The 24,631-nt window shown below is 41.6% G+C and overlaps 1 protein-coding gene across 2 annotated transcripts in view; it reads right to left on the bottom strand.

Moving 5' to 3' along the window:
* Positions 1-20,989, bottom strand: part of CWH43 (cell wall biogenesis 43 C-terminal homolog) — a 58,964-nt gene extending 37,975 nt beyond the window's left edge. The window contains exons 1-6 of one of the 2 annotated variants that reach the window (XM_036892558.2): positions 20,433-20,989; positions 18,494-18,685; positions 6,667-6,787; positions 6,154-6,308; positions 3,401-3,602; positions 238-326 (exon numbers count right to left, since the gene is read on the bottom strand). In XM_036892558.2, coding sequence (XP_036748453.2) covers positions 238-326; positions 3,401-3,602; positions 6,154-6,308; positions 6,667-6,787; positions 18,494-18,685; positions 20,433-20,673 — 1,000 coding nt within the window. In that variant the 5' untranslated portion in view covers positions 20,674-20,989. The remainder of the gene's footprint in view (positions 1-237; positions 327-3,400; positions 3,603-6,153; positions 6,309-6,666; positions 6,788-18,493; positions 18,686-20,432) is intronic. The other variant, XM_057502222.1, reaches the window with a different exon arrangement.
* Between the last annotated feature and the right edge of the window lie 3,642 nt (positions 20,990-24,631).

Raw genomic sequence — 24,631 nt, 5'->3', positions numbered from 1 at the left:
GGAAGAGAGGGAAAGAGAAGTAGGAGGAAGCAGGGACCTGGAGCCAGTAGTCACTGGTATAGGCGTGATGACACCCGGGTTAGTGTGGCCACAGCTGGTTGTAACTGTCCATGGGGCAACAGCAAATATTTGTTCAGCTGCCTCAGTCATCCACTTCCCCTTGGGGAGCACATGCTTGCAAGTACCTTGGACAACTGAGCTGAATGGCTGGTATATCTGCAGGTAAACCCCACACACCTGTAACCCACCACATTAAACTGGTTCCAGGAAACCAGGAACAAGCTGAAAGCATCAATCCGCTTGCCAAGCCCAGCAGAATTGCACCTCTGTAAAAAGAAAAGACAGGCTGTAGGGCATCCGACATTATTATTTAATTGTCCCAAATATAAAACAGAAAAATTTCTCCCACCTCTAAGCACATCCAAGAGATACTGTGTGAAACGACCAAGGGGATCATGAGAGCCCACTTGGAACCAGTATCACATATACTCAGAACACTGAAGTAATAGCAACTCTCACTTGAGATAAATGATATCTGAGGTCTTTCATGGCCAATGTAAAACACAGTAATTGAGTTTTCTCAGGCTATTTAATTATAGCCCATATTGGCCATGTGACATTCTTAATGACTCTGCCCAAAATGAAAAGAACCAGTCAATGGGAGTAATTTCTGTTTAGTTTGCCTCTTTTCTTTGGTTTCTCTATAAGTATTTTTTCTCAATACTGCTTTTTTCTACAGTCTGTGCCTTCCTGGGACTGGTGTCAATTTGATAAATAACTCATAGTCTTGTGTTTTTTAAAACAAACCACAGGCTATTTCATTCTTTTGCTACTTTGGCAAAAACTTATAGGAGGAGGGAAAAAGGAATTTAAACTTTAGGGGAAAATCCAGCAACAATAACTGCACCATGGCACTCAATTCAGTAGCAATAATAAAAATTAAGTGAAAAAACGTTGCGCTTACTACCTACCAGGCACTGTTTTGAGATGTTTACATATATTAGCTCATTTAAATCTCCTAAGTCTGTAAGGGGAATGTTATTATCATCCCCATTTTGCAGAGGAGGACACTGGGGAAAACAGCACTTCCTGGGGTCATACACAGTAGCCCAGAAGGACTGAGAATCCAAAAAGGCTCTTAAGTGAGGCTCTCGGCTGCTCTCCCAGCCTACCCTACTTCTCCTCCTAAGGTCAAGGACCACCCTGGGTCCTCTGGTCTCCCAGATGTGAGAAAAGGCCATGAAGGACACTGGTAATCTCTTTTGACCCCCAGTTCAACGACACATATTTGGGAAGACCTACCACGTGCCGGGCTCTGTTCTAGGGGCTTGAGATACATCAGTGAACAAGGATCCCTTTCCTCCACAGGCTCACATTTCAGTGGGGGGACGGACAATAAACATAATTAACAAATAATGCAGGATATCAGAGGGTGGAAGGTACTGCAGGATAAAAAGAGTAACAGGGTTGGGAGCGCTACGATGGGCCGATGGGAAACCAGAACACGTGACTGAGCCACACTGTCCCGCCCCCTCAGCCTCCCAGAGCCTATGGTCTACACGGACCCTTCATTCCCCAAGTCCCTTCAGCACCCTCCGAGCCTCTCCCTCACTTCCTTCTCCATCTCTGACGCCTTTACCCCATCAAAACTTATCCATGACCCATTTTCTTAAGTAGAATCTGGTGAATTTTAGCAAGCAGTTCCCACTATGATGGTCAAAGGTGATGATGGTCTACCACAATATTTCTCAAACAGGTTCTAAGAAACACCGATTTTACAAGATGTTAATAGGTGTTCTAAAAAAGGAATTCCACGCTCAAATAATTTGGAGAGACTCCCAAGAGTCTCTAATATGCTAATGTGCATTGCAAATCACAGAGAAAGGAGTATGAAATGCGGCATTCCCTAAACTTGTTTGATCTGGAAGACTTATTTTTTTCTCTCAGAGCACCTTGTATCATCTACAGAACAGAGTTTGGAAAATGCTGGTCTCATGAATTGCATCTCCATCTTCAAATGTTTCATTCCAACATACAGAATTCTCGAATGCCTAAAGAGAAGAGCCTCATTGCACAGGAGAGAATAACAAGGCCAGGGATGGAACGTGACTGGTCCTGGATTGAATGCTGAGTTGCTACTGGCCAGCCATGATTCCAGCCCTTAAGCTCAGCTGGTTCCTGGCCCAGTTCTCCTTCTGCTCTTCCTTACAACTTATGCTTGTTTTCACAGGAAACTTTGGAAATGAAGCTTTAATACAGAGAATACATTCCTTCTTTCCCTCTCTCTTCACTTCTGCCCTTTTCCCTTCTCTTCCTCCCAAATATGCTAAAGCATACAAGATCAAAAAGACAGAGACTGAGTGAGATAAGATATGTAAACTTCCTAGATCAGTTCCTGACACAGATTATTAAATATTAGTTCCTTTTCCCATCCCCTGCCCTTAAGGAGCTTAGTGTCTAGAAAGGAAGAAAGACATAAAATAACTAATATTTTAAAAATGTGTAATACAGAATAATACTAAGAGATATAAGCAAGGGGAGGGTAGATTCAGGGTAGTATGCAGCATAAAGGATCCTTGGATTAATCAGAGATGACTTCACAGAGGAAATGGGTTTTGAAGGGTGAGTAAGAGCTTGCTGGGACATCAAGGCAGAAGAGGCAGCCAAGACAGAGAGAGGAGCATGTACACGCAGGTGGAGGACTGGAACAGTCAAGCACTTCCAGGGAACTGAAAGTGATTTTAGCCCAGGTGAACCACAGGGACACCTTGAGATATTCGCAGGTGCCTACTAAGGAGAGACCCAGCAGGCAGTTGCATGTTTCCAGATGTGAGAATTTCAGCATTTTAAGAGGAAACAGGCATCTGAAGCAGATGTTTTAAAGGTTCCTCCAGTCTTTTTACATGAAAGACCAGATCTGGCCATGGGAGAAAAGAGGCATCAGGAAGAGTAGAGAGAGGGTTAGTGAGGACCAAGCACAGGGACTAAAACTTAAACTCAAGACTGCTAAGTCCCTGTATGCCCCGTGGCTGGAGCAGGTCCCAAAGTCCCAGAGGATACAGAGAGCTCTCTGGGCCCCCCTCCGTGGCAGCAGACAGATCTGAGCCAGGGCTGCCAGCGGGCTCTCTCATCAGGGCACTCTGGTCTCACCCTGCGGAAGGCCAATAACTGTAGGGTGGGGGTGCCTAAAGGAAACGCCACGGCCCCCATGTTGCCTAAAATGCTCTTCTCTGCAGAGATCCCTCGGAGTGCCCAAGCAGGAGCCCCCAGAACCTCCTGCTCCATGTTCCCAACACCCAGGCAGAGCAGAAACAATAGGAAGCATCTGGCTGGCACAGATCCAGCTGTCTAACAAACCCCTAACAACCAGTATCTTGATTGATTGCAAACCTGAACTCACCCAAATGGGTTAGGATCAGGCCCCGGATGGGGATGTCCACTCACTGCCCATCGGGAAACAAGAGAGACCTCTCCAAAAACCCAGTGAGTGAGGAAGAGAAGACTGCCAAAGGCAGCCCCTGCCAGCAACCAGCTGGAGCGAGAAGCCGACCCCCTGGCTGCCTCACCAGGCCTTTTTCCCTCAGGTTTACTGCAGTCACCATCTAGAATTTAAAAAATGGAAAAGGATCAGTTGCATGGAAATTGATCAGTTGCCTCTATATTAAAAGCCTTTTAGCAAGTAAGGAATGGCACCCGGCTTCAAGGGGTTTACTTTAGAAGGGGAGATGAGACATGTGACTACAATACAAAGCAGAAAGTGTTGAGAGCTAGTCAGTGGGAGACATTATTTCAGGCAGGTGAGATCAAGAATGGTTATGTGAGAACAGAGCCCGTCAGGGAGAAAGGCGAAGAATATGTGCTTCTGAGCAGTGCCTGGCCTTAGCGGTTGGGCTGCCTGAAACAAAGGCCTGACTATGGTCTGTAGAGAGAACATTGTACATCGGCTTTACATCTGAATAGTTCTATGAAATTTCTTTGTGCTTGGGTAATGATCAAAAAAACACCCTGTACCATCAATTTACATATGTTCTAACCTGTACAATGTAGCTATTGACATCATGACTTACACATCCTTTGTCAGAAAGCTCTCCTCTCCAGAGCACTTTTCTTCTTCAGAACAACTGTGTCTCCCAGGCAGCTGTCCTAAACCTGGGCTCAAATAAAACTCTAATAACTCCTTTCAGGAGTTTTATTTTAGGATTTTCTCTTCATCAACACATGCTGGAATTTGGCAAGAGAAAATGCATAAAGTTATTTACTTCATGTGAAGTTAACAGTATGATCAAAAATATTTGTGGGAATAGTGAATGGTCTAGTCAGGAAACAAATGCAGTCCCACGTGAGTGGACCATCTCCAGTACCTCAGGCTGCTTCCCCCACAAAAGAACAGGGCTCTCACCTAACTCTTGGTGCACCCAGAGTAATAACAGCGCATCGCCTGAGCAGGTGCAGTGCGCCAAGCCCTGTGCCCAGCCCTTTACATGAGCTTACTTAATCCTCACATTTTTATGACATATGCTCTATTACTACCCCCATTTTACAGATTAGAAAACTGAGGCCCAGAGAAAACAACTAATTTATCCAAGATCATTCACCTAGTAAAAGGAAACTGGCATTGGAGTTCAGGCTTCTGGCTCCAGCAGAGCAAAGACTTCACATATGAAAAACGTAGCAACTGGAGAAAAGCAGCTGGCAAGGGAAGAACAGAGAGCCTGTTGGGCAGATGCTTTCTGACACGGTGAAGCCCTCTGCAGGGTGGAAGGAAGCCCCATTTCACAAGGAGGGAGAAAGCCATTCTGCCTAAAAGGAGCTGGAAGCAGGAGAAGCAGAGCTGAAAGCTATGAGCGGGTGAGGGAGAGGATGAAGCCCGAAGGGAGGCCAAGGTCTGGAGACTGAGCAGTCTTTGAAGAAGAGAAATACCTAATATAAATAATATGCTATGGTGGGTGACCCCTCCCCCAGGACCCAGCAAATCTTCAGTGAAACTACGAAAACGCCTGGTATGACCAGATAGCCTGGGTGAGATGATGAGGAGTCTTCAGTTCTATAAATGGGACACGGCAAAAACAGAAAGGGACCAACAACTGGGTCACATAAATTTAAAACAGAGGTGGAAAAAAAGAAAACTCAGGTGAGGAAGTGTAAACGACACCCTGAAGTTCAGATCCCTATCAGGCTGTCCCTGTGAAATTCACTGCTGGAGTTTCCACCTTTAGATGTATTTTATAAAATATAAAACATACATTAGGGCCCTAGACCGAGTTCTAAATGTTCTAACTAATATTGATGTCACTTGACATTATCTGCTTGTGTAATGTTTCCTATTCTTACTACCTCCGTTTCACGCCAAAACTGGGGCCAAAAAGGGACTGTGTGAGCACTTTGTTCACGATGAGCCAGAGCCTTCTAAACTTCCATTAATGTGTGAGATTTCTCCTTGTATTTACAAAAGAACAGTGACTCACTGAGAGTTACACAAAAGCCAGGAGCAAGTTAATTAGAATCTAGTAGCACTTCTCCCCTTTCAGAAGGGTCTCAAGTTAGCTTATGAAGCAAACATCTAAGTTGGGTATGTGTATGTCTGGAGAAAGTCAGCTCCAGAGAGTGACAGGGGCGAATATACAAGATTTCCTTTCTTTGCAAGATTCAGATTTGGAGCTTAAATATCTTCAGACTCCCAGGGAGCCAGTGGGGAAGCAGGGGTGGGTGGAGTGGGTGGGAGTGGGGGACACCCAAGTGGTTTTCCACAGCCCTAGTTAACAAATCACTTTCCCTAGTGTTACAGATATACTGGGGTCAGTAAGAAAGAGAGGATTGAAGGACCCCCTCCTGGAAAGCCCTGGGGAAAGAGGAGAAAGGCAGAGCTGAAAGCCAGATGGGAGTATGAGGCCTGGCACTACTCTTGCACTCCACACTGATACAAGCCAGAGACAGCTATTATTTTCACCCTCTGTATTGGCAAGGCAAGGAAAAGGGGCCTTCCCTTAGAAAAGAATCCTCTAGCTGTGCGGGTTACTATTTCAGAGGGAGAAAAGGTTGGAATGAAGATATAATGCAGAAAGACTATTTTTATCATTTGGAGATGTGTAACATTCAGGCAAGAAAGGTAAACCATGCAAGAGAAAACCTCAAGTAAATTGGGCATACACTTACCTGTGTAAATGCGATCAAGTGTGGCTATGGTACTTAATGTCAGTATCACTCTGTTGGACATCTGATAACTCCAGATTGGGTTTAGTGAAGTGTACCATATGCGAAGAACAAGAAGAAGAATCTGTCCTAAAACAAATCCCCAGATTCTGAGGTACCTGTAAGTACCAATGTATGGTTACCAGCTTTTTATGTGGTTTCAATGTACCATGTCCATCATGAATTTCATAGTTTCATAGTCAGGATATGAAATAGTCTTGGTAATTTGCAGTAATGTACATGGCTTTGCCTTTACATAGTCTGTTACCTAGGCAACTTGTTATTATGCCTTAATTCTCAAAACACTGTTGAGACTGATAGCAAGTATTCACATCCAGGTTCTGTGAAAAGGAAAAAAAGGAGACTTCTACAAGCCCTATGCAAGGTAAGTACCATAACTTGGAACTCCTGCTCCCAACTTTCCCTTTGGTAACAGATCACACTTGTTTGTCTCTAGGCATAAGATAGGAGCCATACCTTTGCAAACCACTTCCTGTCCACCACGTCACGGCATGCACTGTCAGCGAGGAAGACGTACCAAGGGCAAGGACCACTAGCCGAAGTCTGGCATTTGGAGCCTGGAAGGAAGCTATGCTGCCTACAAATAAATTTAGGAGAACTAAACATTTCTGTCAATCATTCACTGGTATTCAATGATTTTCATGTAATAACTACTGTGTCTGATACTATCTTTATACTCAGGAAGATAGCATTAATATATAATTATGTGTATATCAATCTTTAAAAAAATTTAATATCTGCATTTAATAACTATTGCATTTCTGATACTACCTTTATGCTCAGGAAGGCAGAGTTAATATATAATGATGTATATATAAATCTTTAAAAAATTTTATTGAGGTATCATTCATACCATAAAATTCACCATATCAAATGTACAATGCACTGGTTTTTTAATATATTCACAAACTTGTACATCTATTACCACTATCTAATTCCAGAATATTTTCACCAACCCAAGGGAAAAAATCCTTATCCACTAACAGTCATTCTCCTTGCCTCTTCCCAGCCCCCCACCCCCCAGCTCCTGGCAATCACTAATCTACTTTCAATCTGTATGGATTTTTCCAACTCTTATTTCATATAAACAATCATATAATACGTAGCCTTCTGTCACTGGCTGCCTTCACTTAGCATCATGCTTTCAAGGTTCACCCATGTCACAGCATGTATCAGTCCTTCATTCCTTTTTATGGCTGAATGATATTCCATTGTATGGACATACTGCAATTTATTTATCCATTCATTAGTTGATGGGCATTTGGGTTGTTTCTACTTTCTGGCTATTATGAATAATACTGCTATGAACATGTATTCACAAGGTCTTATGTGAACATATGTTTTCATTTTTCTTGGGTATATACCAACAAGTGGAGTTGTTGGATTGCATGATAACCCTGTTTAACACTTTGAGGAACCACCAGACTGTTTTCCAAAGCAGATGCACGCTTTTATACTCCCACCAGCAATGTGTGAAGGTTCTAGTTTCTTCATATCCTTGCCAACACTTGTTATTGTGTAGCTTATCATAGCCACTCTTGTGGGTCAAAATCTTTAACATAGAAAATTCCTAAATTAATAGGAGTATGAGCTAGTTTAATAGTTAACCATACAGTAATTAACCTAAGATATATGAGGTGCCAGAGGAGAGATAGCATGAAACACTCAGATTTTCTCTGTAGTTAAGGAAGATGACCTTAGGATTCTTTAAAAACGAAGTTTCATTTCCTTAAGAAGCATCCGAAGGGAGTTTTAAGGCAAATCATGGCTTACTTTAGCCTCTTTTTAGCATCAGCAAAGCTCAATGGTTACCTGGAAGAGTATCTGGCAAAATCTGACCTCTTCAGAGAGGTGGAGCCAAGATGGCGGCGTGAGTAGAGCAGCGGAAATCTCCTCCCAAAACCACATATATCTATGAAAATATAACAAAGACAACTCTTCCTAGAATAAAGACCAGAGGACACAGGACAACATCCAGACCACATCCACACCTGAGAGAACCCAGTGCCTCACGAAGGGGGTAAGATACAAGCCCCGGCCTGGAGGGAGCCGAGCGCCCCTCCCTCCAGCTCCCGGAAGGAGAAGAGTAGGCAGAGCAGGAGGGAGAAGGAGCCCAGGACTGCCGAACACCCAGCCCCAGCCATCCGGAACAGAGCGCAAACACAGTGCATGCGCGGGGCCCTGGATACTAGGGAAACAGGGCAGCAAGAACGGTGAGCAGGTACTGGAGGCCTGGTGCTGGAGGACATAAGAAAAGCGAGCGGACAATTTATTTATTTATTTCTTTTGTTGTTGTTGTTCTTGTTGTTGTTTTGTTGGAGGTGAGTGCTTTTTGGAAGTCTTAAAGGGACAGGGACCCCAATACTAGGGAAACAGGGCAGCAAGACCGGTGAGCGGTTGCTTGAGGCTGGCGCCGGAGAATAAAGAAAAATGAGCGGCCATTTTTTTTTTAATTTTTTTTTTTTTTTTTGTGGTCATTGTTTGGTTTTGGCAGGTGCTTTTTGGAAGTCTTAAAGGGGCAGGGCGGGTCACTTAATCCAGAGGTAGGGAATCCCGGGATCTCTGGGCACTCTAATCCCCTGGGCTGCAGGGAGCACCGAGGCCCCTTAAGGAGATAAATAGCCTCCCGGCCGCTCCCCCTCCAACCTGACTCCACCACTTTGGAGTAGCAACCTGAGCCAGGCCACACCCACAGCAACAGCAGAGATAAGACTCCATAGCAGCCAGGCAGGAAGCAGAAGCCCTGTCTGCATGCAGCTACCCAGCACAAGCCACTAGAGGTCGCTGTTCTCCCAGGAGAGGAGAGCCACAAACCAACAAGAAGGGAAGTTCTTCCAGCCGTCACTCGTCCCAGCTCTGCAAATTATTCCTATCACCATGAAAAGACAAAATTACAGGCAAACCAAGATCACAGAGACACCAGAGAAGGAGACAGACCTAACCAGTCTTCCTGACAAAGAATTCAAAATAAAAATCATAAACATGCTGACAGAGATGCAGAGAAATATGCAAGAGAAATGGGATGAAGTCCGGAGGGAGATCACAGATGCCAGAAAGGAGATCACAGAAGTGAAACAAACTCTGGAAGGATTTATAAGCAGAATGGATAGGATGCAAGAGGCCATTGATGGAATTGAAACCAGAGAACAGGAACGCATAGAAGCTGACATAGAGAGAGATAAAAGGATCTCCAGGAATGAAACAATATTAAGAGAACTGTGTGACCAATCCAAAAGGAACAATATCCGTATTATAGGGGTACCAGAAGAAGAAGAGAGAGGAAAAGGGATGGAAAGTATCTTGGAAGAAATAATTGCTGAAAACTTCCCCAAACTGGGGGAGGAAATAATTGAACAGACCATGAAATACACAGAACCCCCAACAGAGAGGATCCAAGGAGGACAACACCAAGATACATAATAATTAAAATGGCAAAGATCAAGGACAAGGAAAGAGTTTTAAAGGCAGCTAGAGAGAAAAAGGTCACCTATAAAGGAAAACCCATCAGGCTAACATCAGACTTCTCGACAGAAACCTTACAGGCCAGAAGAGAATGGCATGATATATTTAATGCAATGAAACAGAAGGGCCTTGAACCAAGGATACTGTATCCAGCACGACTATCATTTAAATATGACGGCAGGATTAAACAATTCCCAGACAAGAAAAAGCTGAGGGAATTTGCTTCCCACAAACCAACTCTATAGTGCATCTTACAGGGACTGCTCTAGATGGGAGCACTCCTAAAAACAGCACAGAACAAAACACCCAACATATGAAGAATGGAGGAGAAGGAATAAGAAGGGAGAGAAGAAAAGAATCTCCAGACAGTGTATATAACAGCTCAATAAGCAAGCTAAGTTAGGCAGTGAGATACTAAAGAGGCTAACGTTGAACCTTTGGTAACCACGAATTTAAAGCCTGCAATGGCAATAAGTACATATCTTTCAATAGTCACCCTAAATGTAAATGGACTGAATGCACCAATCAAAAGACACAGAGTAATAGAATGGATAAAAAAGCAAGACCCATGTATATGCTGCTTACAAGAAAATCACCTCAAACCCAAAGACATGTACAGACCAAAAGTCAAGGGATGAAAAACATATTTCAGGCAAACAACAGCGAGAAGAAAGCAGGGGTTGCAGTACTAATATCAGACAAAATAGACTTCAAAACAAAGAAAGTAACAAGAGATAAAGAAGGACACTACATAATGATAAAGGGCTCAGTCCAACAAGAGGATATAACCATTATAAATATATATGCACCCAACACAGGAGCACCAGTATATGTGAAACAAACACTAACAGAACTAAAGGGGGAAATAGACTGCAATGCATTCATTCTAGGAGACTTCAACACACCACTCACCCCAAAGGATAGATCCACCGGGCAGAAAATAAGTAAGGACATGGAAGCACTGAACAACACAGTAGAGCAGATGGACCTAATAGACATCTATACAACTCTACATCCAAAAGCAACAGGATATACATTCTTCTCAAGTGCACATGGAACATTCTCCAGAATAGACCACATACTAGCCCACAAAAAGATCCTCAGCAAAATCCAAAATACTGAAATTCTACCAACCAACTTTTCAGACCACAAAGGTATAAAACTAGAAATAAATTCTACAAAGAAAACAAAAAGGCTCACAAACACATGGGGGCTTAACAACATGCTCCTAAATAATCAATGGATCAACGAACAAATAAAAATAGAGATCAAGAAATATATACAAACAAATGACAACAATAAACAAAGCCCCAACTTCTGTGGAATGCAGCGAAAGCAGTCTTAAGAGGAAAGTATATAGCGATCCAGGCACACTTGAAGAAGCAAGAACAATCCCAAATGAATAGTCTAACATCACAATTATCGAAATTGGAAAAAGAAGAACAAATGAGGCCTAAAGTCAGCAGAAGGTGGGACATAATAAAGATCAGAGAAGAAATAAACAAAATTGAGAAGAATAAAACAATAGCAAAAATCAATGAAACCAAGAGCTGGTTCTTTGATAAATAAACAAAATAGATAAGCCTCTAGCCAAACTTATTAAGAGAAAAAGAGAATCAACACAAATCAACAGAATCAGAAATGAGAACGGAAAAATCACGACAGACTCCACAGAAATACAAACAATTATTAAACACTACAAATGAAAACCTATATGCCAACAAGCTGGAAAACCTAGAAGAAATGCACAACTTCCTAGAAAAATACAACCTTCCAAGACAGACCAAGGAAGAAACACAGAAGTTAAACAAACCAATTACGAGCAAAGAAATTGAAACGGTAATCAAAAAAATACCCAAGAACAAAACACCCGGGCCAGACGGATTTACCTCGGAATTTTATCAGACACACAGAGTAGACATAATACCCATTCTCCTTAAGGTTTTCCAAAAAATAGAAGAGGAGGGAATACTCCCAAACTCATTTTATTAAGCCAACATCACCCTAATACCAAAACAAGGCAAAGACCCACCCAAAAAAGAAAATTACAGACCAATATCCCTGATGAATGTAGATGCAAAAATACTTAATAAAATATTAGCAAACCAAATACAAAAGGATATCAAAAGGATCATACACCATGACCAAGTGGGATTCATCCCAGGGATGCAAGGATGGTACAACATTCAAAAATCCATCAACATCATCCACCACATCAACAAAAAGAAAGACAAAAACCACATGATCATCTCCATAGATGCTGAAAAAATATTTGACAAAATTCAACATCCATTCATGATAAAAACTCTCAGCAAAATGGGAATAGAGGGCAAGTACCTCAACATAATCAAGGCAATATATCTTAAACCCACAGCCAACATTATACTGAACAGCGAGAAGCTGAAAGCTTTTCCTCTGAGATCGGGAACAAGACAGGGATGCCCACTCTCCCCACTGCTATTTAACATAGTATTGGAGGTCCTAGCCACAGCAATCAGACAAAACAAAGAAATACAAGGAATCCAGATTGGTAAAGAAGAAGTTAAACTGTCACTATTTGCAGATGACATGATACTGTACATAAAAAACCCTAAAGACTCCACCCCAAAGCTACTAGAACTGATATCAGAATACAGCAAAGTTGCAGGATACAAAATTAACACACAGAAATCTGTAGCTTTCCTATACACTAACAATGAACCAATAGAAAGAGAAATCAGGAAAACAATTCCATTCACAATTGCATCAAAAAGAATAAAATACCTAGGAATAAACCTAACCAAAGAAGTGAATGACCTATACTCTGAAAACTACAAGTCACTCTTAAGAGAAATTAAAGAGGACACTAACAAATGGAAACTCATCCCATGCTCGTGGCTAGGAAGAATTAATATCGTCAAAATGGCCATCCTGCCCAAAGCAATATACAGATTTGATGCAATCCCTATGAAACTACCAGCAACATTCTTCAATGAACTGGAACAAATAATTCAAAAATTCATATGGAAACACCAAAGACCCCGAATAGCCAAAGCAATCCTGAGAAAGTAGAATAAAGTAGGGGGATCTCACTCCCCAATTTCTAGCTCTACTATAAAGCCATAGTAATCAAGACAATTTGGTACTGGCACAAGAACAGAGCCACAGACCAGTGGAACAGACTAGAGAATCCAGACATTAACCCAAACATATATGGTCAATTAATATTTGATAAAGGAGCCATGGACATACAATGGCGAAATGACAGTCTCTTCAACAGATGGTGCTGGCAAAACTGGACAGCTACATGTAGGAGAATGAAACTGGACCATGGTCTAACCCCATATACAAAAGTAAATTCAAAATGGATCAAAGACCTGAATGTAAGCCATGAAACCATTAAACTCGTGGAAAAAAACATAGGCAAAAACCTCTTAGACATAAACATGAGTGACCTCTTCTTGAACATATCTCCCCGGGCAAGGAAAACAACAGCAAAAATGAACAAGTGGGACTATATTAAGCTGAAAAGCTTCTGTACAGCAAAAGACACCATCAATAGAACAAAAAGGAACCCTACAGTATGGGAGAATATATTTGTAAATGACACATACGACAAAGGCTTGACCTCCAAAATATATAAAGAGCTCACACGCCTCAACAAACAAAAATCAAATAATCCAATTAAAAAATGGGCAGAGGAACTGTACAGACAGTTCTCCAAAAAAGAAATACAGATGGCCAACAGACACATGAAAACATGCTCCACATCACTAATTATCAGAGAAATGCAAATTAAAACTACATTGAGGTATCACCTCACACCAGTAAGGATGGCTGCCATCCAAAAGACAAACAACAACAAATGTTGGCAAGGCTGTGGAGAAAGGGGAACCCTCATACACTGCTGGTGGGAATGTAAACTAGTTCAACCATTGTGGAAAGCAGTATGGAGGTTCATCAAAATGCTCAAAACAGACTTACCATTTGACTCAGGAATTCCACTCCTAGGAATTTACCCTAAGAAGGCAGCAATCAAGTTTGAGAAAGACAGATGCACCCCTATGTTTATCGCAGCACTATTTACAATAGCCAAGAATTGGAAACAACCTAAATGTCCATCGGTAGATGAATGGATAAAGAAGATGTGGTACATATACACAATGGAATACTACTCAGCCATAAGAAGAGGGCAAATCCTACCATTTGCAGCAACATGGATGGAGCTGGAGGGTATTATGCTCAGTGAAATAAGCCAAGCGGAGAAAGAGAAATGCCAAATGATTTCACTCATCTGTGGAGTATAAGAACAAAGGAAAAACTGAAGGAACAAAACAGCAGCGGAATCACAGAACCCAAGAATGGACTAACAGGTACCAGAGGGAAAGGGACTGGGGAGGATGGGTGGGTAGGGAGGGATAAGTGGAGGGGAGAAGAAGGGTGGTATTAAGATCAGCATGCATGGGGGTGTTGGGAGAAAGGGGAGGGCTGTACAACACAGAGAAGACAAGTAGTGATTCTACAACATTTAGCTATGCTGATATACAGTGACTGTAAAGGGGTTTATAGTGGGGACCTGGTATAGGGGAGAGCCTAGTAAACATAATATTCTTCATGTAAGTGTAGATTAAAGATAACAAAAAAAAAGAAAGAAAGAAAGAAAAGGGGGATTACTCCATGATAGCATAAAACTAACTGTAAATCAATGAATAATGCATGCTTTAAATATCCTTAACTTTGATCACTTAAAGGGTGTCAGATGATCGGCTATGGAGGTACACTTTTCTGATAATACTCCTTTCTCTTAAGAAAAAAAGAAAAAAGAAAAAAAAGCAGTTCCTGTGTGGTGACCTCCAATGAGTTCTACACAATGGTATAAAGGGCAAATCAAAGTGTGGGCAAAGGGTCTGTTTGTGTTTATACAGAGGATCAAAGCCTAATTTGGCTACCCAGAAAATGAACTAAGATATGATATGAAGAAGAACTTCCAACATCAGCACTCTCTGGAAGACTCATACCAGAAGATGATCATCAAAAAACCTCAACAAAGATCCAGGCGATGCTGCAGTTGTAGCTGCATTCATCCCACCGGTTCCTGGACTTGCCATTGGAATGAAGGAGATATCTAAGCTGGCCTGTGCATACAGTAAAACAACAAATTTGACTGGATCTACACTGTTGGAACTCAACCAAGAATTAGGAGAAGTGCAAGTTGTAGCACTCCAAAATCTTACAACTACAGACTATCTACTGTTAAAAGAACATATGGGATGTGAACAGTTCCCAGGAATGGGCTGTTTAAATTTGTCTGATTTCTCTCAGACTGTTCAAGTACAGTTGGACAATATCCATCATAACATAGACAAATTTTCACAAATGCCTAGGGTGCCTAACTGGTTTTCTTGGCTTCACTGGAGATGGCTGGTAATTATAGATCTGCTTTGGTTATGTAACTGTATTCCTATTATGTTAATGTGTGTGTGCAATTTAATTAGTAGTTTAAAGTTACTCTACAAGAAGATGTCAAAGAAATAATCAATCTCCCCATGTTTTCTTCCATCTGCTACCTCTATAGCTTTTCTTCTTCCTTCCTAATTACAACCCTTAAATAGAATTCATGCCTCATATCGAATTTACCGAGTATCATAATTCCTCCAAGTGGTAAAGATACCTCAAGACAAATGCTGGGCATAGAAGCCACAGGGCATAAATCTGCAAAAAAACTAACCTTTTCAAACAATATGGCTTCTCTCTCTTACCAACTTTACATTTCCCTGTATGGCCCCGGAAGATGACTGGTTAGCCAGAGACAGGTAAGATTCCTCAAGGGAGGAACAACCTAAGACAGGCACAGTCACAGGGGGACCATCAGGTGAGAAATTGGGGATCAACAGAGGTGAGGCTTAGAACCTCTACCCCCCTGTTTTGAGAGAAATCTTCTGCATCCATGGATGTTTCATTGCCCTTGTCTAGCTTGGATTAACACATAGTCTACAGGCACACACCTGATCATCTACATTTGCTCTCTTACAACACTAAACTAAGTTTTCTACCTTTATCTTACATCTACCTACCACTTCAGCATTTTATTAAAAATAATAATAATAATAATAATAAAGGGAGAAATGTGGGATCCACATATGAATCAAGTATAAAAATCAAATGAATATTCATATTTGACATGATTGTTTATAGTTCATAATGCATGATCAAAACCGAAAGTTTCTGTGATGACTGCCCTTGTACTGTTCACCATGTAAGAACTTATTCACTATGTAAGAATTTGTTCACCATGTAAAAAAAAAAAAAATAGGGAAAATGAGGTATGTAGGATATGGGACTCAATACTATCTTGGGAATTTGTCTCTAAATCTAAAACTGTTCAAAAATGAAGTTTATTTAATGAGAAATGAATAGAAACTGGCAACAACCAATTAGAAATAAAAGAGATAAATGAGTTCCTTTAAAAAAAAATACGTAAAATCACAGTGTACAGAGTCTGGGCTAAGTCTCAGACTCCCAGGGCTTTGTGTTCTCTTTGCTGTTTACATTGAACTATATTTCTTGAGCACTTACAATGCATCAGATACTATGCTGAATTTTTACATGTATTATCTCGTTTAGTGTGTACAATATTACTATTCTCATCCCTCATTCAACAAATATGTATTAAGCATCTATTTTGTATCTGGCAATATTCTAGGCCCAGGGAGTACAATATATATTATGGACAAAAAAAAAAAATCTGACCTCTTCATTCTCAACTCTGAGACACTTTCCTACCTACTCCACTTCCTCACATATAATTCCACCTCTCCTCAAGGCGATGGGTTTTCATGGAGGAAGATAGTGAAAGGGGAACAGTAAGCATCCCAAACACCATGCACACCCCAAACTTATTTAAATCACATCCCTGAGAGCCACCAGAAGTTACTGGGCCAGAACTGGGCTTCAACAATTTAAAAAACTGTCCCAGTAATTGCTCAGTCGGTGGCTTTGTACAAAAGGCTGGTGGAGGCAGCACTGAGCAAAGGCAATGAAAAAGTGTCACTGATGAGAGTGCTCCCACAGAAACCAACCAAGGATGGAAATGACATTTGGTGTGACGAGAACATGAAATTCGCAACTGAGGCTACAGCAATTCACAGGAGGATACTGTCAGCCAGTTGGTATATAATCAGTTCAGGGCAGAAAGTTTCACTCCTATCATTTCTGGAACTCAAAATTTCATAGCCACCCATACATCTTTCTATTCTGTGGACCCTGTCTTTGGAAAGGTGCATTTTACAGTGGTCTTTACCACTGTCCTTTCTAAGCCCAACCTCTTTAAAAACCAGAGGGGTAGCCACAGATCTCACTGCACATATCCTGTCTGCCTTCTTAGGGGCTGAACACAGAAAAGCAGAAGACAATTTCCTAGTGATTCCTGTCACTGTGTCTGAAAAAAGTCAAATTAATTTTCCAGACAGAGAAATGTACAGCGAGGTTCATGAACAAATGCCACTTGGAAAACTCAGAGAAAACAACTGCATTTTAGCAGAAGGGGAGACATCCAGAGTTTTCAGCTACAGATTTAACCAGACTGGAGTCTGATGTTTTTATTTTTTAAGCCTTTTCTCCATGAGTCACCCTCTTATACCAGTACTTCTCCAATACTTATTAATATTAATAATCTAGTGAACATTTAAAACTTCTTAAAATGCTAGTCTGGGGCAACGTAACATATTCAAATTCAGAATTCATAAGGTACAAAAGGCATACAGTGCAAAGCTTGCCTTTCATGTCCAGGTACCATATTCTTCACCCTGGAAGCAACTAAAATGCTATCAGTTGTTTTTTGTTTTAATCCTTCTAGAGCTAGTTAATGTTTATTCAGTTAAATACTAAATATATTTTTACCCAACTTTTTAATATATTTCAAATATATATATTTATATATTCAAATAAATACTAAATATATTTTCACCCAAACTATAACCTATCTAACCTGTTCTAAATAGATGACAGGTTATTTCTAAATTTTCTATAATAAATAATGCTGCAATGATTAAATAAGATTGTTTTTATCATTTTACAAATATGTGAACATATCTGTAGAATATATTCCTAGAAGTAGAATTGCTGAAAGAGTATAGACATATTTGTAATTTTGACAAATAATGCTAAATTATTTTCTGCATAAGTTGAGCCATCTTACATTCCTACTCAGTGTTTGAGGCCTGCCTTCCCTCCCTTGCAATACATTGTTCTTTGCCAATATACTATGTGAAACTATATGTAAATATATGTGTAAATATGTAATTTGTATTCTATACATTTTAGCATATTTTTAGGAATCAATTACATTTCCTTTCCAGTAAACAGATCATAGCGTTTGCTCCCTTTTAGTTGTATTCTTGGTCCTTTTTAGAATTTATTTGTAAAAACTCCATTTATTAGTGAAATTAGCCCTTTAAGTAAGAGTTGCAAATATTTTTCCTAATTTATTGTTTGACTTCGTTTGCTATGGTGTTTTCCTATTTTATGCAGTATCATTTAACATTTTTTTAATGGCTTCTGAGTTTTATGTCCTCAGTTGGAAAAAAGAACACAGTATGTTCAAGTTGACCTGTTCTCCCTTTTCATTTCAGTGATTTTTTTTTCCAATCTGACAGAAAAGTTAGAAACTTAAAATATATTGGCTCTTGGTCTAGTCTTCTCATTCTACTAAAACTCTTCATGATATAGTAAGAGAAAGAGAAATCTTTTATTTTTCATTAATTATTTGGCATTCAAAGAACAGTCTACATGTCTTCACTTGATTCACTAAAAAAAAAACTTAAAAAACACTTTTAAACCTTACCAACAGTAATTATCCGCAGCAGGGACAGCGTCCACTTCTTGTTAACCCATTTCCAGAAAGAAGGGATTGTTAGGAATATTGGAGAAAGAAATGCTATGCTAAATCCTTCAAGCCCAGTGAGTTCTAGTGTTTGCAGAGGAAAGTAATAGATCATCGGTGGCAGGCCATGGCAGAGAGACCAAGAAATATATCCTGGGGAAAAACAACAACATTTTTTAAAAGAAAGAGAAGCTGTAACTCTGACATTGTTGCAAACAGTAGCCCCGCCCCTTCACTACAGCTGCTGGGGATGCCGCCCCTTCACGATTCTGGCCTTACCTGGGTTCCATCAAAGGGTTCCTCGCCCGCCCTGCCCGGCCCAGGATGAGAGTTCCTCAGCATCGCTTGTTTATTCTTTTAACCTTGTTCACAGCCCCATAAGCTGTCCCTTTATCGAACCTCTTCGTTTGGATCTTCTGGATTGAATCTGGTTTCCTGTCAGGACCCTGGGCTGATAATATTTCCTTACCTAAGCCAACCCTTCTATAGTGAGAAACAAGAAAATCAAGAGGAGCCGACAAAGAGAACAACTCCTTCCGCCCACTCCAGACCACATCCGAAGGCAGGTCAGTTAGGCCACAGTAATTTTCTTGTGAGTTGACTATTTGAAAATGAACCCTCAGGAGACAGCGCCAGGTAGTGGGATACCCAGATCTGAAGCCAGTTTCACCTCTGCCAACTACCGACTGTGTAATCCTCTACAATAATAAACAACTAATGGGAATTTAGGGCATGATAGGCTCTGTGCTATGTATTTAACGCAGATCATCTCTTATTCTTTATACAACGCATGTCCTATGAAATTGACACGATTTCTACTACCCTCTTACAAATGCAAAAACAAACAACAGATAAAACAATATAGATTCTGAACATTAAGTGACTGCCTAAGGTCACAAAAATAGCAAATGGTAAAGTGAGCTTAAACCCAAGCAGTCATACTCCAAAGAGAGCCAGATACCATAAAGTGCAGTAACTTTCTTCCCAGGTACTTCTCAGCCTCCTTCATCAGCAGAAGAGTACTTTTAACCACCTCAGAGTTGTAGGATTAAATGAGATTAAGTACACAGAGCATCCAACACCTTAGTATTTACTGAATGTACTTCGCTTTACATGGCTGTACTTAGAAGATACGGACTGAGCCAAAAAACTGGCCCTGCTGAGCATTACCAGCATAAGTGAGCAAGTGCTTATCAAGGCACCTCCTCCCAAGCCAGAGGAAAACTTGTTTCATAATGCACAGCGAGATTCTAGCAACCTCCCAAACGTCTGTCTGGGAATTCTGATTTTAATCATAGTATTCTGGCAGAATTACACCAGTAATGTACTTGGGACTTTTTGCAGAATTGCTAAATGAGCACACGGGACTCGAGTTCAATGCTTTTTGCCAAATGGCCAAAGGTGTGGCCACCACCACGGCCACTTGTTGCCAGGCCGGCACACGCAGCAGCTGCCGCCCTGGGTGCCCACCTACAGCCTCCGGAGGAAACAGGTGCCCCTTTCCTTCTGAAAGCTAGTTTAGTACTGAATTTTACTAAGTTAAAATTAAAGATAACAGGTGGGGTCTGGGGGGCGGTTACCAGTTGCGCGGGTTCAAGGCCTACACGTGGAGAAATCGCGCGGCTTGGGCGAGAGCAGGACTGCGTGGGAGGTCGGGAGGCTCCGTAGCGGCCGCGCCGCATCCTAGGCTTCCTATCCCCAAGCTAGGTCTCTTGCCTTTCCCCCCGCCCCCCACCCCGCTTCCGTAGCAATTCCCAGGGGACGCTCAGCATCGTTATTCTGGGCACGGAGAGCGCTGTAGTCCCTCCCCAGCTCAGCCGACCGCGAGAGCGCCGCGGCTCCCGGCAGTGCAGGGCGCTGCGGGCCCCGCGAAGGAGCGGCGCGGGCGGCCTCAGCTTACCCAGCAGGGTCTCCAAGAGGATTTCTCTCCACAGCGAGTGCATGGCTGCGACGGGTAGCGGCGATTTCCAGGAACTCCGCGCGGACCGCCCCGCCGCGCACAGCCTGCGCCCCGCCAGCTGCCGCGTCCTCCGCGCCTGGTCTGCGCCCCACGTTCCCAGGCGAGGGTGGGGCCGCGGACCGTCCGCCTCCGCCCACCACACCCAGCCCAGCGGGCCCGGCCCACTCTGGTTGGGGGCCATCCGCCGCCACGGGCACCCCTCGTCCCCGCGCCGCCACCGCCACGAATGCACTCGCAGAGGCCCTGCGCTCCGCGGACCCCGCCGTCGGGCAAAACCCAGGTCGCCCGCCCGTCCGCACCGCAGCCCCGGGAATGGAGCGCCACAGCAAGGCGGAGGCAAGTGCAACTTCGGCCCGCTGCTGCCCTGGTTTGCGTGGCGAGAAGGCTGAGGGGCAAGCGAGAGACCCAGATGGGCAGTGAGCGCGGGAGAGGGTCTGTGAGACGGGCTCTGGCGCTTCGGGCGAGCTGGCAAGAACAGGACCTGGCGTTCTTAAGGCCTGGGCGGTGCTCTGCAGCTGCGCAACTCCTCAGCTTTGGTAGTAAACAAATTGCATTCTGGAAAGGTGATAAAAAGAATTCCAGAGACTACAGTGTGTTCTATGGCTTTTAAAGACGCCACAACACTTGCTCTGGGGTGAGGGAAACACTGCCCTCTTCAACTTTATGAATAGTGATCTTTGAGAGTGCCCATCTCTAAGAAGAAAGCGAGACGCTCTAATTAACAATGGAGCGAGCCACCTAGGCCAACCAGTTATTTCTCTCTCAAATACTACCACACCCCAGAAAACCTTGAATTTTTTAGACCCTTCTCAAAGCAGTTTGTCTTAATACACAGTAATTTTTTGAAAGAGCTTATACCCAAGGAAACAAATACATAATTTGTGCACATATTCATAGAAGCATTATTATGAATGGCAAAAAAAGTACAAACAACCCAGATGTGCACAAAAGCTGATGAGTGGGTAAAGAAAAAAATTGTATATCCATACAATGAAATATTATTCGGCACTCAAAAGGAATGAGGTACTGATAGATGCTACAACATGAATGAACCTTGGCATGTTAAGAAGCCAGTCACAAAATAAATGACATACTGCATAATTCCATTCATATGAAATGTCCCAAATAAGCAAATTTACAGTGATCAAGAATACATTACTGGTTGCTTAGAGCTGGGGGGACAAATGGCAAGGAAAGGGAATTAATGTATCTATTTTTTTTAAGGGGGGGATGAAAATGTTCTAAAATTAGATTGTGGCAATGGTTACACGTTTTGAATATATTAAAAACATTGTACTGCACATATTAAATGGGTGAATTCTATGATGTGTGGATTTTATCTCAAGAAAGCAGCTTAAAGATGCAACTCCTAGTTATAACTTGTACAAATATTTTGGCTGGGGCCAATCATTTAGTATCAGCCACTTTTCAATGTGTGAAAGACTTTAGTGACTGAAAACATCAGACACTGCATTTTCCTTCCTCTTTGCCTACAGAGGTTTATTTGCCATGCGCCCACTTGAAAAGCATCTAGTTCAGTGCTATGTATGCCTAGGAGGTGCTGTGTAAAGTTTGTTTCTTTTCAAAGCTAAGTGCTAGGAAGCTTTGTTTCTATTAAGGAGGCAGTGTATTTTCTCTTCCACTCAGAGCTCAAATTTTAGCTTTAGTAGATGTTTTTAACAGTTTGATCAACTTCAAATTTGAACTAACTTCAAGGAAGTCTGGAAAAATGTAGTCTAGTATGATCCCAGAAAGGAGAGAAACCAAGCTGGTTAAGTAAGCAGCTGTCCATCTCTGCTATAAAAACCTGCTTTATACCAAGTGTTGTTTTGAGGTTTAAACAGATCAAGTACCAAGGCACTCAGCACATACCCCATGGTATTCCCAGTATTCAGTAAATGGTAACTTACATCATTATTTATATACCCCTCATGCTGTTTGGCCTTGTGCTATGCATCTGGGAGGTAAGTTCAAGTTTGGAAATTACATCAATATTCTCTCTCTCCTGAGATCATTTTAATTGCTTTCTCTAGGCTTTCTCAACTCACTCTGAGTTTTTTCCAACTGCAGAGACAGAAATGGCATCAGTATGCCAGGGCAGGGATTTTATCAGAGGTTTTTCCCCTCCCCTTCTGCACAGCAATAATAATGTTTCAGTTGGCTTGCAACAATTTTTCTGATTTACCATTTTGTCCCTCCGTGGCATGCTGTGGGAAATTTTTTCATGATTCTTGATCCTTTCGTATGTAAGTATAACTTGAATTTTTGTTCTGATAGCCAGTTAACTATGAAGTTGCTTTTAATTTCATTCCCAAATATCATAAGTCAAACAAAATGCTCCTATGAACTTTTAATTACCTTTCTATCCATTGACTTTCATTACTATGTAACTACTGTTCCTGTATAATTTTTACTCCTTACATATAGGACATGAGTTACACTATAAGTGATAAGAGCATCATTCAGTTTGACCTGCTGTGTGAATGCATTCATTATAGTAAATTCACTGCTGCTGCGCTGACTTTTTATATTTACTGTCTGCTAGTTTATTTTGTATTTTAATTAAAACTAGTGTATTTACTAGTTTTAATTTAACTTCAAAGACCATAGTCTTTTTTGTCAGAATCTCTTCCTTGACCTCAAATTGCCATTTGCACTCTTACTTTACGTGGAAATGAATGAAGCCCATTATGGCATGCCCATGCTTCTTTCCTCCTCCCCTGTTTCTTGGAGCATGAAGACATCCAATTCAGTCCAGAACATATTGAGACCATTTTTCTTTTTATCAGAAGGTAAGAATCTCTACTAGGATATAATATTTCTTATGGCATAACAGACATCTTCTGGTCTAGCAAAAAACAGAGATATTTTTCTTTGAAAAGCCAACATAAGAAACCCCTTTATGTCACTTCAAGCTCTCAATAATAATCATTAATGTTTTTTAAAAGTATGTGCCCCTTCAGGATAAGCTAAGTTTGTGTTTTATAATGACAGATGTTTATTTCTCATTTGCATTATACATCCATGGTGGGTAGGCTGCAGCTGTGCTCCACTGCCATGAATCTAAAGGAGTAGTCTGTTCTGCAGGTCTCAACACCACTCATACTTAGCAAATACAGTGGCCAAGCTGAACTCAGTGGGGGCAGGATCTGTACAGATGAGGCAGGAAGTCTTTTGGAGCAACAATGAAATTTATTGCAGCCCTCTTTTTAAGACAAAAATGTATAGTTCTGTTAGTAATTGTAGTAGTTTATCTTTGGTTACCTGTTACATTTGGCTAATACATTGAGAATACTTTCTCATGTCAATTATCAATCTTCTGCAGTATGACCTTTAATGGTTGTATATTATCCCATAGCATGGTTATAGATACCTAACCATTATATTTACCTAGAAATTTACCTATTAAAAAAGGTTATATTTACCTAACCATTCCTTTTGGTGGATATTTATGTTGCTTTGTGTATGATAATATTCAAATAAATAGACTCTGTACCTGGAAAACATGAACACTTTTTCTGTCATATAGTTCATTCAAAAGAGAGAGGTCACATGTCTGCAACAAAATGAAAAAGTAATAAACTTGTCGTAGAAGCTGATGGTCTTTGGCTTTGTTTTAGCCAAAGTCTTCAAGGCACTGGGTTTTGCTTGAGACCATCAGATTTCAACTTGTGGCTGTGAAGAAACAGAGGAATACTCTTTGTCTGCCTCTCTCCACTTTGGGCAGCTAAGTTTCTTTCCTTGAATGGAAAAGGAAAAAAAGTGGAAGTTCTCTACAGCAGAGAAGGTCAACTATGTAACAAACCTTCCTGCTTGTCTTCCATGGGCCATAGAAAGGAGTTATTGCTGGAAAGGAGCTGCCAGCCAGGGGCTGCATTCCTCAGCCCCCCTGGCATCTCCACGGGGTCTTGGGTGACGAGTGCTCACCAACTGAAGGTGACCGAGTGATGTGTGTCATGCCAGACAAGGAGATGAAAAGTTGCAGCCTTTCTCCCCTTCTCTTCTGCTTCTGATAATGAGGCCCCAGGGGAAGGAAAGATGAGTTGCAGGAGGAAGGGCGCCTAGGTCCTCGAATCACACTGCAAAGGGGAAAGCTAGCCTGCTGGATGACCCTGAAATGGTGTGTGTGATTAAGCCAC

The sequence above is a fragment of the Manis pentadactyla genome, chromosome 5, assembly GCF_030020395.1.
Source record: "Manis pentadactyla isolate mManPen7 chromosome 5, mManPen7.hap1, whole genome shotgun sequence".
Classification (NCBI taxonomy): Eukaryota; Metazoa; Chordata; class Mammalia; order Pholidota; family Manidae; genus Manis; species Manis pentadactyla.
Note: the sequence above shows the minus strand (reverse complement) of the source record. Positions and strands in the feature narration are given on the sequence as shown.